Raw genomic sequence first — 20,435 nt, forward strand, 5'->3', positions numbered from 1 at the left:
TCGAATAACTGAACTTACATATTACTTTAATGGGCCGCATTGTCAGTCAAACTCATAAATCGAAAATAAACTGACAACGCCATGGCTAAAAATGAAAAAGACAAACAGACAAACAATAGAATATGTACACATGACACAACATAGAAAACTAAAGAATAAACAACACGAACCCCACCAAAAACTAGGGGTGATCTCAGGTGCTCTGGAAGGGTAAGCAGATCCTAATCCACAAAATGCACAAGCCATAATAATAATGTAGTAATTTCTTTAAAATTGGTCAGGTTGACTGTTTAAATGACACCATTTTGTTACTTTTGACACACATTTGAATCACGTTTTCGAATAATTGAACTTACATATTACTTTAATGGGCCGTATTGTCTGTTAAATAACAGATCAAATCATATTTAGTTATAATATTTCATTTAGGCTATCAAATTTTCCTCAACAAATGGAATGCTTACTAAAACATATTATAAAAGTACACAAGATTGAACGACAGTTTGCACGACATTAAATGTTTGCATGTTTAACTTTGATCTGTGTTTCATTTAACCAGAGATTTTTTCTCATATCAATGAACTAATGGCGCTTCGGTTGTAGTACAGCGATTCCATTGACAAGTCTATTCTAAATTGCTGTCGGAGGTTAGATAATATTTTTACAATATGCATGATTGGATAAACATTACCGATCTTGACTTTCTTTGTATAAAAAAGTTACTTACATGTCGAAAAAGTAAACATGTCTACAATTGTGTTTGATTTTCTCACACGTTGTTGTCAATAGAATGAGCTTCTATGCGACTGTCATAAAAATATGAGGTTAATCTCGCTATAAAACCAGGTTTATTTCATAATGTTCTACCTAAGGAAATTCCGATACCAAGTTAGAAATATGGCTGTTGTTTTCGACGTGTTATGTATGTTTGAGCTTTGGATTTAGCCAATTGAAAGATATATTAGCTTTTGAATTGTATGGGAATTGATATTCTTTTTATTCTACTTTTTTATACATGATTGATTAAATCTGACTAATATAGGACAAAAATGTGAACAATTATTTGTCAAAAAACCGAACAATACTCATTATTATTTGTTTTAGAAGGCCGGCGATGATAAGGTCATAGACTAAAAAATGAAATACAAATAGAGAATCGTCTACTCCCGTAACCATTTGTTTTGTTTTGTCCGTGTATAACTCAAATACCCAACTTAAGATATTACTATTATTTCTGTTGAAATATTTTGTAGATTTAACATCATTAAAGAGTCACATTCAAAGTCATAACTAGAAACTTAGTATGGAACGCCGGAACTGTCTTATAGTGTAAATAATTAATGTGTTTTGTCGATTTGCCTTTACGTCCTGTCATTTCTTCTTTATGTTATGTGCAGATGCCTTTATTTCCTGACACGGCATCTCTGTGTTATGTAAAATTAGTAATTTGTTTGGTCAAACAATTGTATGATATGTCATTGCTAAACTTTGTTTTGTAAAATATGCATTACATTATGCTGTAACTACTATATATTCTGTGAATACTTCGAAACTTTATGATCAACCACCTTTACATTCTCTCATATTTTATCTATGTTGTGTCTATTCTTCTTTTACGCAAGTCAGTTAATAATTGCGTCCTGTCTCAAGTATTATTGTTATGTCAAATGTTGTAAAGGTTTTGCTTTGATACACCTTTGTTCTATGTAAATCTCATGATATTATAGTCTTTTGGCGTTATGTTGTGTTTATACATATGTATCTCCAGTGAAAAACACAATACAACATGGTATAATTCAGATGCGTTTTGCCGAATAATTGATACTCTCTGTGAGCCTTCATTACGTCATATGCAAATGCCTTTTACATTATGTGCCAACAACTAATACGTTTTGTGCAAACCTCTTTTACCTTATGTGCAAATATAGTTCACCCTGTGTGCAAACATCGTTTACTTTATGTGCAAACACCTATTACGTTATGTGCAAATACCTATAAGTTATGTATAAAAACTACATCAATATGTTCAAATACTATTACGTTATGTGCAAATACCGCTTACATTATGTGCAAACACCATGTAAGTTAGGTGCAAATGCCTATTACATTCTGTCCAGACATCTATTACGTTATGTGTAAACACCTATTACATTATGTCCAAACACCTATTACGTTATGTGCAAACACCTATTACATTTTGTACATTATGTTCAAACACCTATTACGTTATGTGCAAACACCTATTACGTTCTGGTAAACGCTTTTTGACACAGATTAAAACAAAATGCATCAATGATATGCATTTTGAAAATGAAGAAAATTAAACGTTTGACCTTTCTTACAAACTGTGGATTTTTATATTAATAATATTGATTGGTGTAAAAATGCTATATACATACAATGTATCAAGTTTTATGGGAAATTATTTTGTTCTACTTTAAGAGTGTACGTTATGCATCCATGCTTTGAAAATTTGTTCACTTTACTTGTTGAAAATTGTAACAAATATACAGACACAACTAAAACCGAAAGGAACAATGCGATATAAAAAGGAAGATGTGGTACGAATGTCAATGTGACAACTCTTCAAAAGAGACCAGGAAGATTTGTTATTACCCTCCCAGTAGGGGTTTCATCTAGCGAGAAACGTGTACTAGATTAATGCTACAAAATTTAATGTAATGACGTCTCCCACGATTCATGTAGCAGCTAAGGAATCCTACAAAATGTTTAAGATTTTATTTTATTATAACAGTTGTGAATATTATTCTGAATACCCTTCCTAAAACTTATTATTTCCGCCGTCCCTGACAAGGCGTGTTGAGACGGATGGGTGTCCTAAAAGGTGTGGTCAGGTGACCCGCCCCTCTTATCTGACAATTTTTTTAAAAACTAACAGGGATGTTGGAAAAATTTGATCCGATTTTGGATCAGACAGGTAGAAGGGTGTAACAAAAAGCTCCAATTTCTAAAAAAAAAATTTTTTTTTCATATTAAAAACTGCCTTATCCTGTAATTCACAAAAATGACGCATACACATATTTTTTCCTGAATGAAAGGGTTATCAGCCTTGTTTCACCTTCACTGACCATACTCGAAATTAAATCCCGCAACTTGAAACTCCAGATAATGACTTTCATTTATCTGTATTTGGTCCGGTAATTTTTCGAACCGTGTCATCAAGAACGATACAAAAAAAATACATATTCTAGTGAATTGTAATTGTTTTCTTCTATTATTTTTTGTACAAGTGATGTGCATATTGTTTATTTTGTTGTCTATAAGAATAAATACATAATTTCGTTGCTAAAATGGTCATCATAACATAACTTTCCCTTTGAATTTCAGAAAAAAACTGAAAAAAAATCTATAAAACAGATCATGTGGTATGAATGCCATTGAGACAATTCTCCACGAGAGACCAAATGACAAAGAAATAAAAAACAGTAGATCCCCTTATGACCTTTAACAAAAAAAAACATACCGCATAGCCATCAAATCTATTTATTTTTTTACCCCATTTAATTTTTCACCAGTTTTAAAAAACAGTTAAGTAACTCGCTTTTATCCTGCAATTAGCTAGTTATTGTATACAAACAACAGGTAAACAACATTTTTTTGCTTTGTTTGTACACGTACAAATAAATTTTCCTGCTACCCGCTTCCATGTTGATCAATCGGTAATATGGATATTTCTTTCTGGGTAATAGTTCATTTTGGGGTTTTCTTCGAGTCAACGTTTTAATAATTGTAAAAATCAGAGACAATGGTTAAAATTTAAACAACTTATACTCAAATACCAGGTGTAAATTGTAAACAATATATGTAAATTGTCAGAAATATAAAATGTATTAGTTCTCGCTGCGAAAAAGGAGAAAATTCGTCAAGCCTCGCTTTTCGTCCTGTTTCTAAAGCTCGTACAAATAAGTTTCACGTTTACCGACAACGTACATTTATAATTAATCATCAATACATTATTCCACAGTTGTTGATATGAATTTATCTTTTTGTTCAATATTTTAACGAATATCGTCGTATAAATTAGAAGCATCAACCTATTTTCCGAACGGAGAGTCATATATTCAATGAATATTATTGCGGTATATACGGTATAAACGGTAAGTTTCGATGCGTTTAGTTATGAACGCGAATGGTTCGATAAATATAGCTGAATACACAATTAAGCCAAATAATCATAAAAGGGATTTGCTGCACATCATTATTTTGAGTAATTTTATTTAAATTTTTTTTAAATTTCATACAAATATATTCTATTGGATCTAAATGTTATCATTCTAAAATATGTTTTGATAGTTTCCGTTAAATAATGCCATTTTTAGATATATCGGTCCCCCTTTTCTCGGCTACAGTTAAAGTGAGCCTTTTTTTTTATTAATAGCTAGCGAGGCATGAAGTTCATATGATTCAATCCAAATTATCCTCAAAGTGCGGAAACAATCTTGAATTGATGCAATTTTGTTCGCCTTGAAATCGACGTAACATATTCAGTAAAAAAATCACCTATATAACGAAAAGAAAACTGTGACAGACTTTAACACGATAGGGAAGGCTTAATTCTTCTGTAATTTTCCTGCTACTGATTATAAATTAAAAAGTTCACTTGTCATGTTTTGTATTGTTGAATTTTGGAACCCTCTTGTTCATCCGTTTCAAGCACCATGAAACAATTGCCAGCTACATTTAACTCCCAGTTTTCCAAAATCTTTAAATGTGCAGTATGTCATTGATACGATTTGAGTTCTCAAAATGAATCAAGATAAAATAAGGATAATAAGACATTTGTAAAAAATATAAAACCCTTGTTATGTTTTATTAATTTTTGAGAACATCTTTATGTTAAAGATATTAATCAATGTACTGAAGTACTGAACATCGGATGATCGCAAGTTCTTGTGGACGATCACAAGCACTTGTCTCAGAAATCCAAATCACATCTCTTTACCTGAAATTGACGTTAGAGTACAGATATATATTTTTTCTGTGCGTGGATGATAAATTCAACCTCATCGTAGAAGTGATACAAATCAGTAAACTCTGGGGTTTTTTTTGTTATACATTATTTTAATATTTGTAAATTACAGTTACATGTATATTTAATTTTTATCCATTTGTATATCATTCTATTGCACTATATTAATTATAGTACTGTGCAAGTGCATGGTGGACACTCTTCTGTAATAATTCGATTTTTCTGATAGATCGAATTTGAATGGGCATTCATATTTTCCCGAAAAACAGTCAATGTCCCACGCAGAGAAAGGGAACAAAGACAGAAAACTCTGCATGGGAAATTGCAAACGTTCTTGAGATATTATTCAGCATGCGGTAACACACTTTTTCTGTACGTGTGTATGAATATTAAAGATTTTTTACTTTATTTATGTTTCTTACAAGTTTAACGACATTTTCATATCATTAACTTATGTTAAAAAATATTTTTTTTAGGAGTATCCATTTGAAATGAATTAACAACAAGTGATAAGGAATGTAATTTTGCACTCGATAATGTCCGCGTATTTATTATTATTATGTTTATAGTTCGGGTTTCGTCCCCGAGGGTATCACCAGCCCAGTAGTCAGCACTCCGGTGAATTTTCAAAAAAACTAAGGATTTTCTTATCCCAGGTATAGATTACCTTAGCCGTATTTGGCACAACTTTTTGGAATTTTGGCTCCTCAATGCTCTTCAACTTTGTACTTGTTTGGCTTATAAATATTTTGATTTGAGCGTCACTAATGAGTCTTATGTAGACGAAACGCGCGTTTGGCGTACTAAATTATAATCCTGGTACCTTTCATAACTATTAACACCACTGGGTCGATGCCACTGCTGGTGGACGTTTCGTCCCCGAGGGTATCACCAGCCCAGTAGTCAACACTTCGGTGTTGACATGCATATCAACAATGTGGTCATTTTGATAAATTTCCTGTTTACAAAACTTTGAATTTTCGATAAATTAAGGATTTTCTTATCCCAGGTATAGATTACCTTAGCCGTATTTGGCACAACTTTTTTGAATTTTAGCTCCTCAATGCTCTTCAACTTTGTACATGTTTGGCTTATAAATATTTTGATTTGAGCGTCACTGATGAGTCTTATGTAGACGAAACGCGCGTTTGGCGTACTAAATTATAATCCTGGTACCTTTGATAACTATTAACACCACTGGGTCGATGCCACTGCTGGTGGACGTTTCGTCCCCGAGGGTATCACCAGCCCAGTAGTCAACATTTCGGTGTTGACATGAATATCAACAATGTGGTCATTTTGATAAATTTCCTGTTTACAAAACTTTGAATTTTCGAAATACTAAGGATTTTCTTATCCCAGGTATAGATTAACTTAGCCGTATTTGGCACAACTTTTTGAAATTTTGGCTCCTCAATGCTCTTCAACTTTGTACTTGTTTGGCTTATAAATATTTTGATTTGAGCGTCACTGATGAGTCTTATGTAGGCGAAACGCGCGTCTGGCGTACTAAATTATAATCCTGGTACCTTTGATAACTATTGACATGAATATCAATAATGTGGTCATTTTTATAAATTTCCTATTTACCAAATTTTGAATTTTTCGAAAAACTAAGGATTTTCTTATCCCAGGCATAGATTACCTTAGCCGTATTTGGCACCACTTTTGGGAATTTTGAATCCTCAATGCTCTTTAACTTTGTACTTGTTTGGCTTTATGAATATTTTGATATGAGCGTCACTGATGAGTCTTATGTAGACGAAACGCGCGTCTGGCGTACTAAATTATAATCCTGATACCTTTGATAACTAATTACAATCTCAAAACGAAGGTTACGTAATGGAAATTTAGGCGACAGCAATACACATGAATGCCCTCACGGTCATCCGATGTAAAATGAATAGAGAAGTTGTTCATTAAGATATCATTAGATAAACAAACACACGGCCCTAATTTTTTTTTCTCTTTTTGATTTCTCATTCAATGACCAGTGGCGGAACCAGCATTTTTGAAAATGATGGAACTGCGTTTGTTGGTTCTATAAGCAGTTATATTAAGAGTGGCTCGGGACTCAGTTTTGCCAAAACTTCCTGCTAATTAAAAAAAAAATACATGATAAGAAATGGTGGGAAAATATCTTCGTCCTCAGTCAATATAATCTGAATAGACGCATATATAATGTGTTGACCTTGTCAAAAGTCTATAATTGATAAATGTAATTCGGCGCCTTCCAAAACCATATGTTATGATTATGTATGCAAGATATGGCGACCTATGAAATGACCCGCTTGGTGCAGATGAAAGAGAACATTACACAAATAAGGCCGTTAGTGCTCTCGTTTGAATTGTTTTACATAATCTTTTCGGGGCCTTTTAATGTTGACTATGCGGTATGGGCTTTGCTCATTGTTGAAGGCCGTATGGTGACCTAAAGTTGTTAATTTCTGTGTCATTTTGGTCTCTTGTGGAGAGTTGTCTCATTGGCAATCATACCTCGTCTTCTTTTTTATATCAACTTATTTTCCGTTCACATTTTCCGTAAAGAAATGAGGTTGCATTTTGTTTTTTACATGTAGCTTTTTTTTTGGCTTCGAATAACAGGGCAGAGCTTTTAGTTTCAGTCGATATACACGCCATCTTGAAATAATTACTTGTCACATATAAATTCATGATGTGGCTGATATTCAGTAACAACTATTGGCTTAAATGAGATAAATAATTACAGACTGTTCTTCTGAGGATATTAAGCCATCAAATGCCGGAAAATTAACTATGTGTATTACATTTCAGATCAAATGTTATTAATTCATGGTCGTTTTATTATGCATATATTACACACTGAAATTGAAAATTGAGATATCAATCATTAATACGTCTTTATTTGCATTGCTAATCTGCAATATGCACGATTTGTTTGCTAAAAATGTTCTTGTACAATGTTTTCAGAAATGCATTAAATGTATTTTATGACTTTTGTCAATCTAGGCACACCTCCAGAGAAACACACCTCGAGAATCGTGTCTATATATTTGTAAATATCTTAATTGTCAACAAGTAAAGTGAACAAAATATAAAAAGAATGGATGCATAACTCTTAAAGTAGAACGAAAAACTAAATATCTATATAACATTTTTATATCAATCAATATATAAATTTCGACATTTCCAATACTAAATCAACAACCCGATGCACATATATTACCTTCAGTTCACATTCAGCATCCAATGGATATTACCTTTAAAAACAATACAGCGAGGTAGTTCAGAGCTTTTCAGAAAGCTAAAACTTAAAATTTTCTTAATTTTCAAAGTGTATATCACTGATGCTTTTTGTTTTGATTTGTGTCAAACAAACGTTTACCAGAACGTAATTGGTGTTTGCACATAACGTAATTGGTGTTTGGACATAACGTAATAGGTGTTTGCAACTTACGTAATAGATGTTTGGACATAATGTTATAGGCATTTGCACATACCGTTATCGGTGTTTGCACATCATGTAAGCGGTATTTGCACATAACGTAATAGTGTTTGCACATAATGATGTAGTTGTTATACATAGCTTAAAAGGTATTTGCACATAAAGCAATAGGTGTTTGCACATAAGGGAAACTATGTTTGCACATAGGGTAAACGATATTTGCACATAGGGGGAACATTGTTTGCCCATAAGGTAAACGAGGTTTGCACAAAACATATAAGTTGTTTGCACATAATGTAAAAGGCATTTGCACATGACGTAATGAATGCTCACAGAGAGTATCAATTTTTCGGCAAAACGCATAGGAACTATACCATGATGCATGTATCGTGATTTTCACTGGAGATACATATGTATTAACACAACATAACGCTAAAAGACTATAATATCATGAGGTTAACATAGAACAAAGGTATATCAAAACAAAACCTCCGGACGGGTAAGCAGATCCTGCTCCACATGTGGCACCCGTCGTGTTGAGAGAATATAAAGAAAATATGAGAGAATGTAAAGGTGGTTGATCATAAAGTTTCGAAGTATTCACAGAATATATAGTAGTAAAACATGATGTAATGCCCATTGTACACAATCAACCTTAGCAATGACAAATCGTACTACTGTTTGACCAAACACATAACTAATTTGACATAACACAGAGATGCCGTGTCATGAAATACAGACATTTGCACATAACATAACGAAGAAACGATAGGACGTAATGACAAAGCGACAGAACACATTAAAAATATTTACACTATAAGACAGTTCCGACGTTCCATAACTTAGCCGTTAACGTCATATCTATAAAAAAACAACAAAAAAACAAAAAAAAGACAAACAGGAAAAACAATAGTCTTCAAAACTCAACATAGCAATCAATACAATGAGCAACACAAACATCACCAAGACTTGGGATAAATTCCAGTTAGAAGGGCAGGACAAATCTTTTCCACATGTGGCACCCGTCAACAAATTAATAATTATTGAAAGGAAATTTAACCTCATAATAATAAAGGATGTCATAAATAAAATTTAATTGTACAGAACTTTGCATTTCAATGATTCATACCAACACAGGAACAATCTGATTTTAAAGTAGCAGAATTCGACCCCATAAAAAACATACAGCCTGTGGATACACTTTATTTACGAAACGATAATATATTTATGTTGCCAAGACATACATTGTGCTTCATAACCATATATAGCATATATTGACCCACTCCCATCTTTTAAGAATTATGTTGAAAATTTATGACTGATATTGTCAAGTATGTTTAACACAAGTCATTTAATTTCCTTATCTCTGGCTACTCTGGCTTCCTCCACCAATTTGAGCTAACCCTACAATAAAGCCAAGCTTGCTAAAAGTGGCGATTAACGCCAACAATCAATTAATCAATCTGAGTATTATAATGCACGTAAGACAACAACTATGTAGATTACATTATTTATAATAGAGTACCTTTTTTATTTATCTTTGTCCGAGTTTGGTTTATGATGGTCATCCCCATCTATATCTGAGAACTCATTAAACTCATATTCCTTTCCACATGCCTTCCCTGTACTTACATGAATTTTTCGTTGTAATTTTTTTTTAATTTGACAATATTTTTAATACTTTGTGCAGGTATTCTATAACTGATCGTGAATTCTGTTACAAACCCAGTTATGTTTTTGACTATTTGATTATGAAAGAAAATATCTCCCAGAAAAAACCCAACCTACTATTATTACCATATGTTATCACTTAAATCACATTATCAGAACAGAAATGAGAGTATTTTTTGTTAATGAATGATCCTGTAGGAAACTACTTTCGAAAAGATTTAACTGTTACAAAAGTACTTGTATAACTCTGATAAGTGTAAAGGTATTTCAAAAGATAACCTGAAAGATTAATTTATGTCAGTTCAATTGATAAGGATCCATTACACTGGAAACTAGGTTCAATAGAGATATGATCAAACGCTGCTTATTGTACGTTATTTTTTGTTGTGATTTGATTTCGTTGTGTACTAGCAGCAATAATAATAAGAGATTGTTGCTCAATGATCCAGATGTGATAAATAACCGTCTCATCCGATTGGAAGGAATAGTTTCTATGCTAAATGCTTCGTTACAACAGGTTACTACCGAAAACCAAAGACAGGAACAGAAAATTCAACAGCAGGATAATATAATTCAACAATTGTCTTCAAACCAACAATGTACGTACATTTTACACTATTACTAATCAATTAAAAGTGGTCTAAAGAATACAAACACTATCGTATTTTCGTTTGTGAATCTTTAACTGTACATTTTTTACTTCGTCAGTTTTTTTTTTTGTTTTTTTTTTTTTATCATAATCAGCTATAATTCACAATATACGTAACTGGCCAATATTTCGAAGAAGTTTGTATGCATTTGGAACACGTTGAAGTATAATCTTTTTATCGGAAACATATATTAAAATCAATGTCATACATTTTTTAAAGGAACATTCTAACAAAAATGCGTGATACTAGTCTATAAAAGTATAGAATGTTGAAAAATGCAACAAAACATATACTTTTTTCTCTTTTAAATTGACATCCCTCGAAAATCTGCCATCAGTATCTTTGTTTATTGGTTATATTTGTTTGCTGTAAACATGTCTGCATTAATGATACGAAAGCATAAAGGCTTTTATCGTTTCCGGTTTTTCAGTCTGAATCAGTTAAGCATGTATGGAGAATGAAAAGACGAAAACGATTATTTTATCGTTTACAATAGGTTTTTAGGTTTTTTTGTTATCAAATGATTCGTTTATATGTATGTTGCATCGGCTTTTGTTTCTGTTTCTGTTGTTCTGTTGTTTTCCTGTACATATGTTAAAGTTGATGTGTTTCCCGCGGTTTAAGTTTGTAACCAAGATTTGTTTTATGACTTTTGAACATCGGTATTCTACTGTTGACTTTATTTTCTCTTCGTTCACGCTACCTATTGGGATTGATTCACTTATCTGACAAACAAGGTTTATGATCCTTTATATATTCATTCATGAATGCAGCAGAACAAAAGAGGGCTAACAATAATGTTTTGTCCATTTGAAAAAAAAAATCTTCTTTCTGATCGGTTTCTTTTAATTACTGAACATTGTAACATCCAATGTATTATTGGACTTTGAATCAATGTTTTCTTTATCAGGAAATTATACATGTATGTGCATTATGTCACATTCATGTGGCTAGGTCTTATCAATGTATCTCAAGTGTGTACACCAATTACTAATTTAAGATACTTGAAAGTTTATATTTTATTATATGACGTCGTTTCCTGGAAAGTATTTGTTTACCAGTTTGCCTACATGTAGATGACAATTGAAAAATATACATGATACGAATAGATTCATTTTATCATAGTTATCTTATTTTTCATGGTGATAAACGGTCACCGAACTATCACACGGCAGGCTTTGTATTTATTGCAAAAATGCTAAAAATTGAATTAGTAACCTACGAGTATCATGTATTAGTACTGTGTAATCATGGAGTTATTTTTCTTGAAATTGTACATTAAATTCAACGTTTTCATCTAAAAACTACGATGTATTCAAATAATCATTGTAACATATCTGGTCCACTAACTGTATTAAGAAAACAAAACCAAATAGACGTTTTCCATGGTTAACGTAATTTAGGAAAGAAAACCTCCGTCGTAATAACCATCTTAAAATGAAACCTTTTCCTTTCTTTTTTCTAAAATTGTTTGTAAGTACTAGTTTCTCATAATTTATTCCAAACTATGTTGTTTTCTATTCTTTCGATTCACATAATAACATTTTCTCCCTATATCAACCTTTCAAAATGTGTAAATTTATCCTAACAAAAATACCCTATATTTTCTAGAGTTAAAATATTTGTACTATTATCAATATTCGTTACTTTCCTAAAACCTCATACTACATTAAAGTTTTGAATGCAGTCTATCACATGTTTGTTCTTCGTTTATAGAAACGTATGCCTCACGTACTCATTTATCATCCATAATGATTACTTTTGTATAAAAAAAAATCTATATATATGTCGTGTACATGTTATTATTTTGTACAGGTTACTTGGAGTTATCATACAAGTTATTACTTGTACAAATACAATTGTACAAGTATTAATTACTTGTCCAATTTTTATTGAGAAAAAGATAATAACTTGTACAAATCATTATTCTACCTTGGCCTATTTCTTGACTACAACAAAACTTTCCCTTTAAACAAATAATTTATTGTAAGTGCATCAGTATAAAGGTGTTATACCACTAATTAAAAGTCCCTATCTGTTCAACCAAATTTAACAATTTTCACAGCTTTCTAAATATTTTACCTTAAGTTTAACTTCATAGAAACCAGGTATATCCTGAATTGTACATGTATCAGCTTTCTACATGCAAATTTTCAACAGGTGTTTAAAATCATATAAAAAAGAAAAGGTCTTCCGAATAGAGGTACCACTAAAAATAACCCCTGGTTTTCTGGAAATCTTAAATTAGTATACTATGGGGTGCATTAATCCTCAATTTTGAATGCAAACTCATAAACAAGTAAATTTTAGCTCAAAATGGTCTTATATTTCTCTTTCACCAAAAGTTTCATTTCTGCCAATTTGTTGGTTAGTTTAAGTAAACAATGACACCAAATGCACTATTTTTTTGTCCGAGTAGGCCTACTTTCACATACGTTCTAAATTTAAGGACGTAATTGGTGGTATGACACCTAAAAACCACAGAGACTCGGTTGGCAGATTAAAAATTTGTTAATCAATGTTTTTTATATTTTTTTAGTATTTCCTGTCTATTTGTATTACTTTATAAACGTATTTGACGATGCAATCGATATTTCTTTGTTTTCTACTAATGTGCACTTTACTATCCATATCCGTATACTGAAAAAACCTAAAGGGATCTAAGTCGCCATCTTGAATTGCCTTCCCTACTTTAGATTAAAAATAATTAAAAATATTAATAAATTACTATATACCTTACAACAGCCCTCATTTTCTTCCGAAATTATTCCTCTATCACATGCATATTTTGATTTGTGGATTAACAGAACCCTTACGCAGCTTCAGTTGCATTCGTGCCAGAATATTCAAATTTCCCGGCGAAATCAACGTAACTGGCAAACATGTCGTTTTCAGTATGATAGGCGAAATGGGAGATAACTCTTGTCATTCGGAAACTTCCGGGTTGATGCGTTTACTACAACGATAACTCCTTATAAACAGACGAGTGATATGAAAAAACGTTACCTGATGATAGCGTTTCTTTGTTTCCATTGCATATGACGTCATAACTTGAATAACGTCACAACTAAAATCCCTTACAATAGAACCAAAATCGGAAACGTTACGGTATTTCCGTTTCTTTTTTTTTTTTTTTACAAATATTTAAGTTACAAAAAAATAATTCATACAGACTTCGTCCCCATTTACAGGTAATGCCTGCCTCATATTAGATGCATGTATGATAAATTAATAGACTTTTTCAAAGTATTAATCCAAGTTGACCTACCAACTGACCCTCCCCACTTTTTTTAAAAATCCTGGTACTGTTTGTAAACCTTATAAATCCCATTGAAAGTGTCAATACTTTTTAGTAAGTTCTTCTTTTTATTGATGTGTCTACGAAAAATTCAATGATTTATGTTACCCCGTTTGAAGAAAGGTTCTATTCGTTAACATGGTTAAAAATTTTGCGCTCGATATGTAATAATAAATCAGGGGACAGCACTCGTCTGTTTATAAGGAGTTATCGTTGTGGTAAACGCATCAGAAAGTTTCCGAATGACAAGAGTTATCTCCCATTTTGTCTATCATACTGAAAACGACATGTTTGCCAGTTACGTTGCTTTCGCCGGGAAATTTAAATATTCTGAAACGAATGCAACTGAAGCTGCGTAAGGGTTCTGTTAATCCACAAATCAAAATATGCGTGTGATAGAAGAATAATTTCGGAAGAAAATGAGGGCTGTTGTACATTTTAAGGTATATAGTAATTTATTAATATTTTTAATTATTTTTTATCTAAAGTAGGGAAGGCAATTCAAGATGGCGACTTAGATCCCTTTAGTTTTTTTTCAGTATACGGATACGGATAGTAAAGTGCACATTGCTAGAAAACAAAGAAATATCGATGGCATCGTCAAATACGTTAATAAAGTAATACAAATAAACAGGAAATACTAAAAAATAAATAAAAAAACATTGATTAACAAAATTTTAATCTGCTAACCGAGTCCCTGTGGTATAAACCTGAAACATTTCAGAAATTTTTATTCGCCAATTTGTACAGTTTAGTAGGGTATTAAAGGATAAAATGAAAAACATAAAATAAAATCTTCGAATAATTCAGTATTCACTTATGAAAGATATGCCAAGTTAAATTCCAAAAAGGCAGCACTTTAAGAATAATTCTTAAGATGACATGATGTTTTTAATGTAGCAGGAATAAAATTTATTAACTCATTTGCAAAGGAGACGAAATTATTCATTATTGTAAAGTTGATCACATTTACCCTCTGATTAGAACAGCACACTCTGGAGTTATAATTGGTCATGGAGGCATACAAATAATAATTATAAGGAGTTAAAAAACCACAATTTGCCAATATTAGCAGAGAAATTATCCGACTAGAACTTTAAATTATGTATGATAGAAAACTTCCACCTAAAAGTCACGTGAAAATAAAAATATAGAATGCTGACATAAAAAGTTGATGATTTCATGAACACACGAGAACAACTGACACGGGTCTGAATGATAAGGAATTGTGCAATTCCATAAAAAAAAAAGTAAATTAATAATTATAATTAAAACTCAACTGTCAGAGAACAATTGAATATTTCCCTCCAATAAATCAAAATGATTGGAAAAAGAGTTTCATTTTATTTATTCCTTTCAATGACTTTGTCACTTTGCACCAGTAGTTCGTATTTTAGTGGCACCCAGTTGTTCTCCCAATATGCTCAAAGTGTCATGTTTGCTGAAGTTATTACTTAAAAAGCAGTCAGAAGGAATAAACAAATAAAACTAAAAGATAGCGAGTTGTACAAGTTATTATCTTTTTCTCAACAAAAACTGTACAGGTAATTACTCGTACAATTATATTTGTAGAAGTAATAACTTGTATGATGGCAGCATACAAGTAATTACTCCTACAAAATTTTTGTACAGGTAATAACCTGTACAAAATCATCAAAATGTACACGACATATATACAATCATTTTCTGACAAAAAGGTCAAAATTATTTAAGCCTCTAAAAAGAAAAATGCTGATATTAACATTACCAATTGACCATATATATATATATATATATATTGTATTTCATAGCATCTGGAGCAACCTATATTAGATGGGCACGGAAGCAATGTCCTGGTAATGACACAGAGCTTGTCTATTCAGGTAATTTAATATAATATACATGTAAACTCAGTTAACCTCAGTTATCAAAAACTTTGGATTTGCAATTTTAAATTATCAGAAATTATTTTGGCGATTTCGTTTTATCCAATAAAATTAACGAAAATTTTGGCCCGCTAGAATAACCTGCTCTACGGTAAAACTGTAAAACTTTGAATAAAAAAAACGTAAATAGTTACTGAAAAATATCTCCATGACGTACGTGTTTATCTAAAAATTCGGAGGATTCGCAACTGACTACCCTTCATATATTGCTTCATAAACATCAAACGACTAAAGACTTTAAACAGTTGTTGTCCATTCGTTTGATGTGTTTCATCGGAGTTCAATATTTTTGTGATTTTACTTTTTCGCTCATTTTGTCGGCCGAGGAGCCATGAACATCGTCTCTTTAATCCACCTGATATGCAAGATGTTTCTATAGATGGCCTTGGCTAACATATCAAAAAACCTATTGGAATTCATCACATCCACCCTAAACTATACTCACTTCCGCTTTCTACACTGAACTCCCTATTGAAAGCGTGTGAAGAATGCCACACTACAGATAGTCGATCTACGAAGTATCAAATAGTTGCCATGGTGATGGATATTGCTAACCATAGATTATTCAGACCCGTTTTTTGATCATTCGAGGAACTGCAAAAACGTTCATTCTTCAATTTGAAGTTCACAAACAAGGGTATTGATGCTATAAATATAAGAAATATTCTTCACCATAAAAGAGTAAAAAGCAACATCCCTTCTTACTTTAAGGATCACTCTTTTCCTAAAGTATCGTATTGCCACACCAACCCTGTTGCATCTAAAAAAAAATAATCACAAAAAAGTGTTGCAGAATCTGAATATTGATGACACCAAAACTAAACCACCTGATTTTGCCCGTTAACATTCCCATTTCGTGTATAATCCTGCTGGCCATGTAATTTCCGGAGACCTAAACATAGTCAATAACTACAAGTTGAGACAACATTTGTCCAAGGGTTCGGAATACAGAAAGCGACAGCCAATCAATTTGAAGCAGAACTTCAAACTACTAATGGATTCTGTTGAGGATTATACTTAAGACTGGGCATAAAGAGAAAAGGTTGAGATCGACACTCTTTCAAAGTGGGTAAAATCAGTGAGGTGATTGGTTCAGATAAGAGTTAGTACGCTTAAAGGGTCAATGAGCACCAAAGCTCATTACATCTTTAAAGACCCTCAGATCATAGAGGAATTTATATATCCAATTTATTAAAGAAATTAAAGATAAATTAAAGTGACACCATCATATGGAGTATATGTGCCTCAATTGATACGTTACTCTAGAGCTAGCTCAAATTATGTTGATTTTGTTGAACTAGGAATACTGCTTTCTGAAAAGTTGCTTAGACAGGGCTTTGAATCAATCAAATTAAGGTCATCACTCAAGAAATTTTACGGTCGCCATCATGAGCTGATTGGCCATTATGACAAAAGTGTGTCAGACATCATATCTTATATCAGTCATACTGACCTTTCATAATTACCGAACTGAACAAAGAAATAACACGACGGGTGACGTATACGGTGTAGGAAATGCTTACCCTTCCGGAGCACCTGATTTCATTTCCCGGTTTTTAGTGGAGTTCGTGTTGTTTCTTATTTTTTATTTATAACTCTTGATGTAAATGTCCTTTGGTTTTGTGAATCTTTGTTTACTCCTTGGTTTTGATTGTTATTGTCTTTGTTCTTTTGAAATTATTTAACAATACAGATTATTCGCAACCCGCTATCGTTCATGTATTCCTTCATTAAACATCAAACGCCTAAAGGCTCAAAATAGAGTGTATTGCTCATTTTGCTCTTTTGATATTATTTTTAAAAGAACAAATTATTCGCAACCCGCTACTGATATATTCCTTTATAACACATCAAACGCCTAAAGACTCAAAATAGAATGAATTGCTCTTTTTGCTTTTTTGATATTATTTTAAAAGAACGGATTATTCGCAACCCACTACCGATTTATTCCTTTATAACACATCAAACGCCTAAAGACTCAAAATAGAGTGAATCGCTCTTATTGGTCTTTTGACATTATTTGAAAATACGGATGATTTGCAACCGGCTAATCTTCATATATTCCCACATTTAACATAATACACCTAAATGCTTAAAATAGATTGAATCGCTATTCTTGCTCTTTTGCATTAAAATTCTGTTAAGCGGAAATTGTTTACCGGACAATGTTTACTAGGCCATGTGTTTGCATTACACATTACAGTTTGAAAGATCTAGAGGAACAAATGTAATAAGCAGAATGACAATTGCATTCAAATTGTGTTACTTATCAGTTTTGTTTTGTTGAAGATTTCTACCGTTCGACTGTCAAATTCAATCGCTTTTTTCTTATTTGTTTATTGTAATTAGCTGGTCAGTATTACTATTTTCATTTTCTATATTTTGATTGAAGATTTAAAGATAAGTATCACAAACTGTAAACTTTGCCTCATGAGAAAAATACGCAATAGCATACACGTACTCCTTTCCTTAAAATTTGAATTACAACACATATAAAATCGCAGAAATAAGAAATGTATTGGTTATCACATAATTTGGTTTAAAGATGTCGATTCCTTTGCGTGACTTCCAATTTTCTAGGACGGGAAACAAATGGTATACAAGTATTTCCCGGGATAATTGATGTTGGGGTGCTGCTTATGGTTGAATACAAATTTTTGTTTAACAATTACCTATATTACAGTATATCTTGACTAATAATGATTTCACAGTATATACACGGATGTGTCCTTATTTCACGGATGCCAATCATTTTCTATGTTAATGGGACCGTGAAAATGGGGTAAACACTATTTTTGGCATTACAATTAAAAAGATAATAACATAGGGAACATGTGTATTAAGTTTTAAGTTGATTTAACTTTAATATCATCAAAAACTACCTCGACCAAAAACATTAACCTGAAGCAGGACAGACAAACTAACAAGCGAACGAACTGACAGACGGACGGAAGAACGAACCAACGGACGAACGGTCGCACAGACCAAAAAACATAATGTCAATAAATGGGACATACAAATCCCCCCCCCAAAAAAAAGGCATACATAAGAGGAGTATCATTTAGATATTTTCGGCCCCAAGCATCAATATAGATATCCATATTTGCAAAACCTTTTTCGTATTTATGCTTGCTATGCATTTTAACTTCGTTACTCGTTTAATTTGAAAACTGTTTAAGTATGAGTGTCAATATTACGTAACAAATCCGCAGTCACCAAGTGATCATGCGGCATACATGTATATGTACATGTTAAACCTGAAGTCTCTAAAGGATATATTTCATAGATTTTTTTGACTTTAGACTTTTGATTGCCTTTAAAATATTTTGTAGAGAGCGTCATAAAGAATCAACGTTCGACCCAAATTGCTAATGTTTTCGTAAATAAATAGCAAATCAACGAAAAACGGATATCTTTACTTTAAAGAATATTTTAAAAGATATAGTAAGTTTTACATTTTTCATTTGAGGGGTCTTTTATAGCTGACGATGTGGTACGGGTTTTATTCATTGTTGACGTCCCGTACGTTGACCTAGATTGATAATCTCTGTGACATCTAGTCTCTTTTGGAGTGTTGTCGTTTTGGCATACGTACCGCATTTTATAATTCCTTTATATAATAGTTTACATTGGTTCTTTTCACAGGTTATGCAGGTGGTGGATATTTTGACCAGCCTGGTTCTGCAGCAGAATATGTGTGCCTACCCCCAGACCCAGATTTTGTGAAAACAAGTGCTTTTGATAATGGGCGTATGTATGGTGCAGAATTTGACGCAAATTTCTTTGCAAGCAATGCTGATAAAGAAGATGTTCCGTGTGCCTTGTGTAGACCAAAACATTCGGCATCTACAATTATGATCCCAGGAAAAAATACTTGCTACTCTGGATGGAAATTGGAATACCACGGTTACCTTGCATCTGGATACTATAATCATAAGGCAGCAAGCTCCTTTGTATGTGTTGATATTAACCCTGAATATATAATAGGAGGGTTAGATATGCATTATGGCAAATTATTTTATGAAGTTGTGGCTAAGTGTGGATCCCTTAAATGCCCTCCATACATGCCAAATTATCCTCTCACATGCGTGGTTTGCACAAAATAAAGAAAATGCTGTATTCCAGATTTTATATTTTTTTTTTTATAATCCAACATTATATTTATGGCACAAAAATGTCTGTCACAATAATAAAAGTAGTACTACTTATTAAGCATTATAGATATTATTACTCTTGTCCACATAAAAGTCTCAATTTTCTTCAAAATAAATAAGACATGTGTTCTTATTTTTCAATAAGAGTTTTTACTGTCGATGCAAAATAACGTAACTTAAGATAAATTGCAGAAACAGTAACGTTTACAGCTCAATTTCAAAATAATTAAACTATCTTTGTTAGGAAAAAATAAACATTAATAGAGCCTATACACAAATCAGAATTAAAGACAGATAAGATGATCAGGAACAATTATAGTATT

At 32.2% G+C, this 20,435-nt stretch overlaps 1 protein-coding gene across 1 annotated transcript; it reads left to right on the top strand.

The window, feature by feature from the left end:
* The first annotated feature begins 10,399 nt into the window (after nt 1-10,399).
* On the top strand, nt 10,400-20,078 carry LOC143043268 (uncharacterized). Its single transcript, XM_076215659.1, has 3 exons — nt 10,400-10,684; nt 15,824-15,895; nt 19,604-20,078. The coding sequence occupies exons 1-3, from the start codon at nt 10,435-10,437 to the stop codon at nt 20,062-20,064; spliced, it is 783 nt and encodes a 260-aa protein (XP_076071774.1). The 5' UTR covers nt 10,400-10,434; the 3' UTR covers nt 20,065-20,078.
* Nucleotides 20,079-20,435: the final 357 nt, after the last annotated feature.

The sequence above is a fragment of the Mytilus galloprovincialis genome, chromosome 8 (assembly GCF_965363235.1).
Source record: "Mytilus galloprovincialis chromosome 8, xbMytGall1.hap1.1, whole genome shotgun sequence".
NCBI classification, from domain to species: Eukaryota; Metazoa; Mollusca; class Bivalvia; order Mytilida; family Mytilidae; genus Mytilus; species Mytilus galloprovincialis.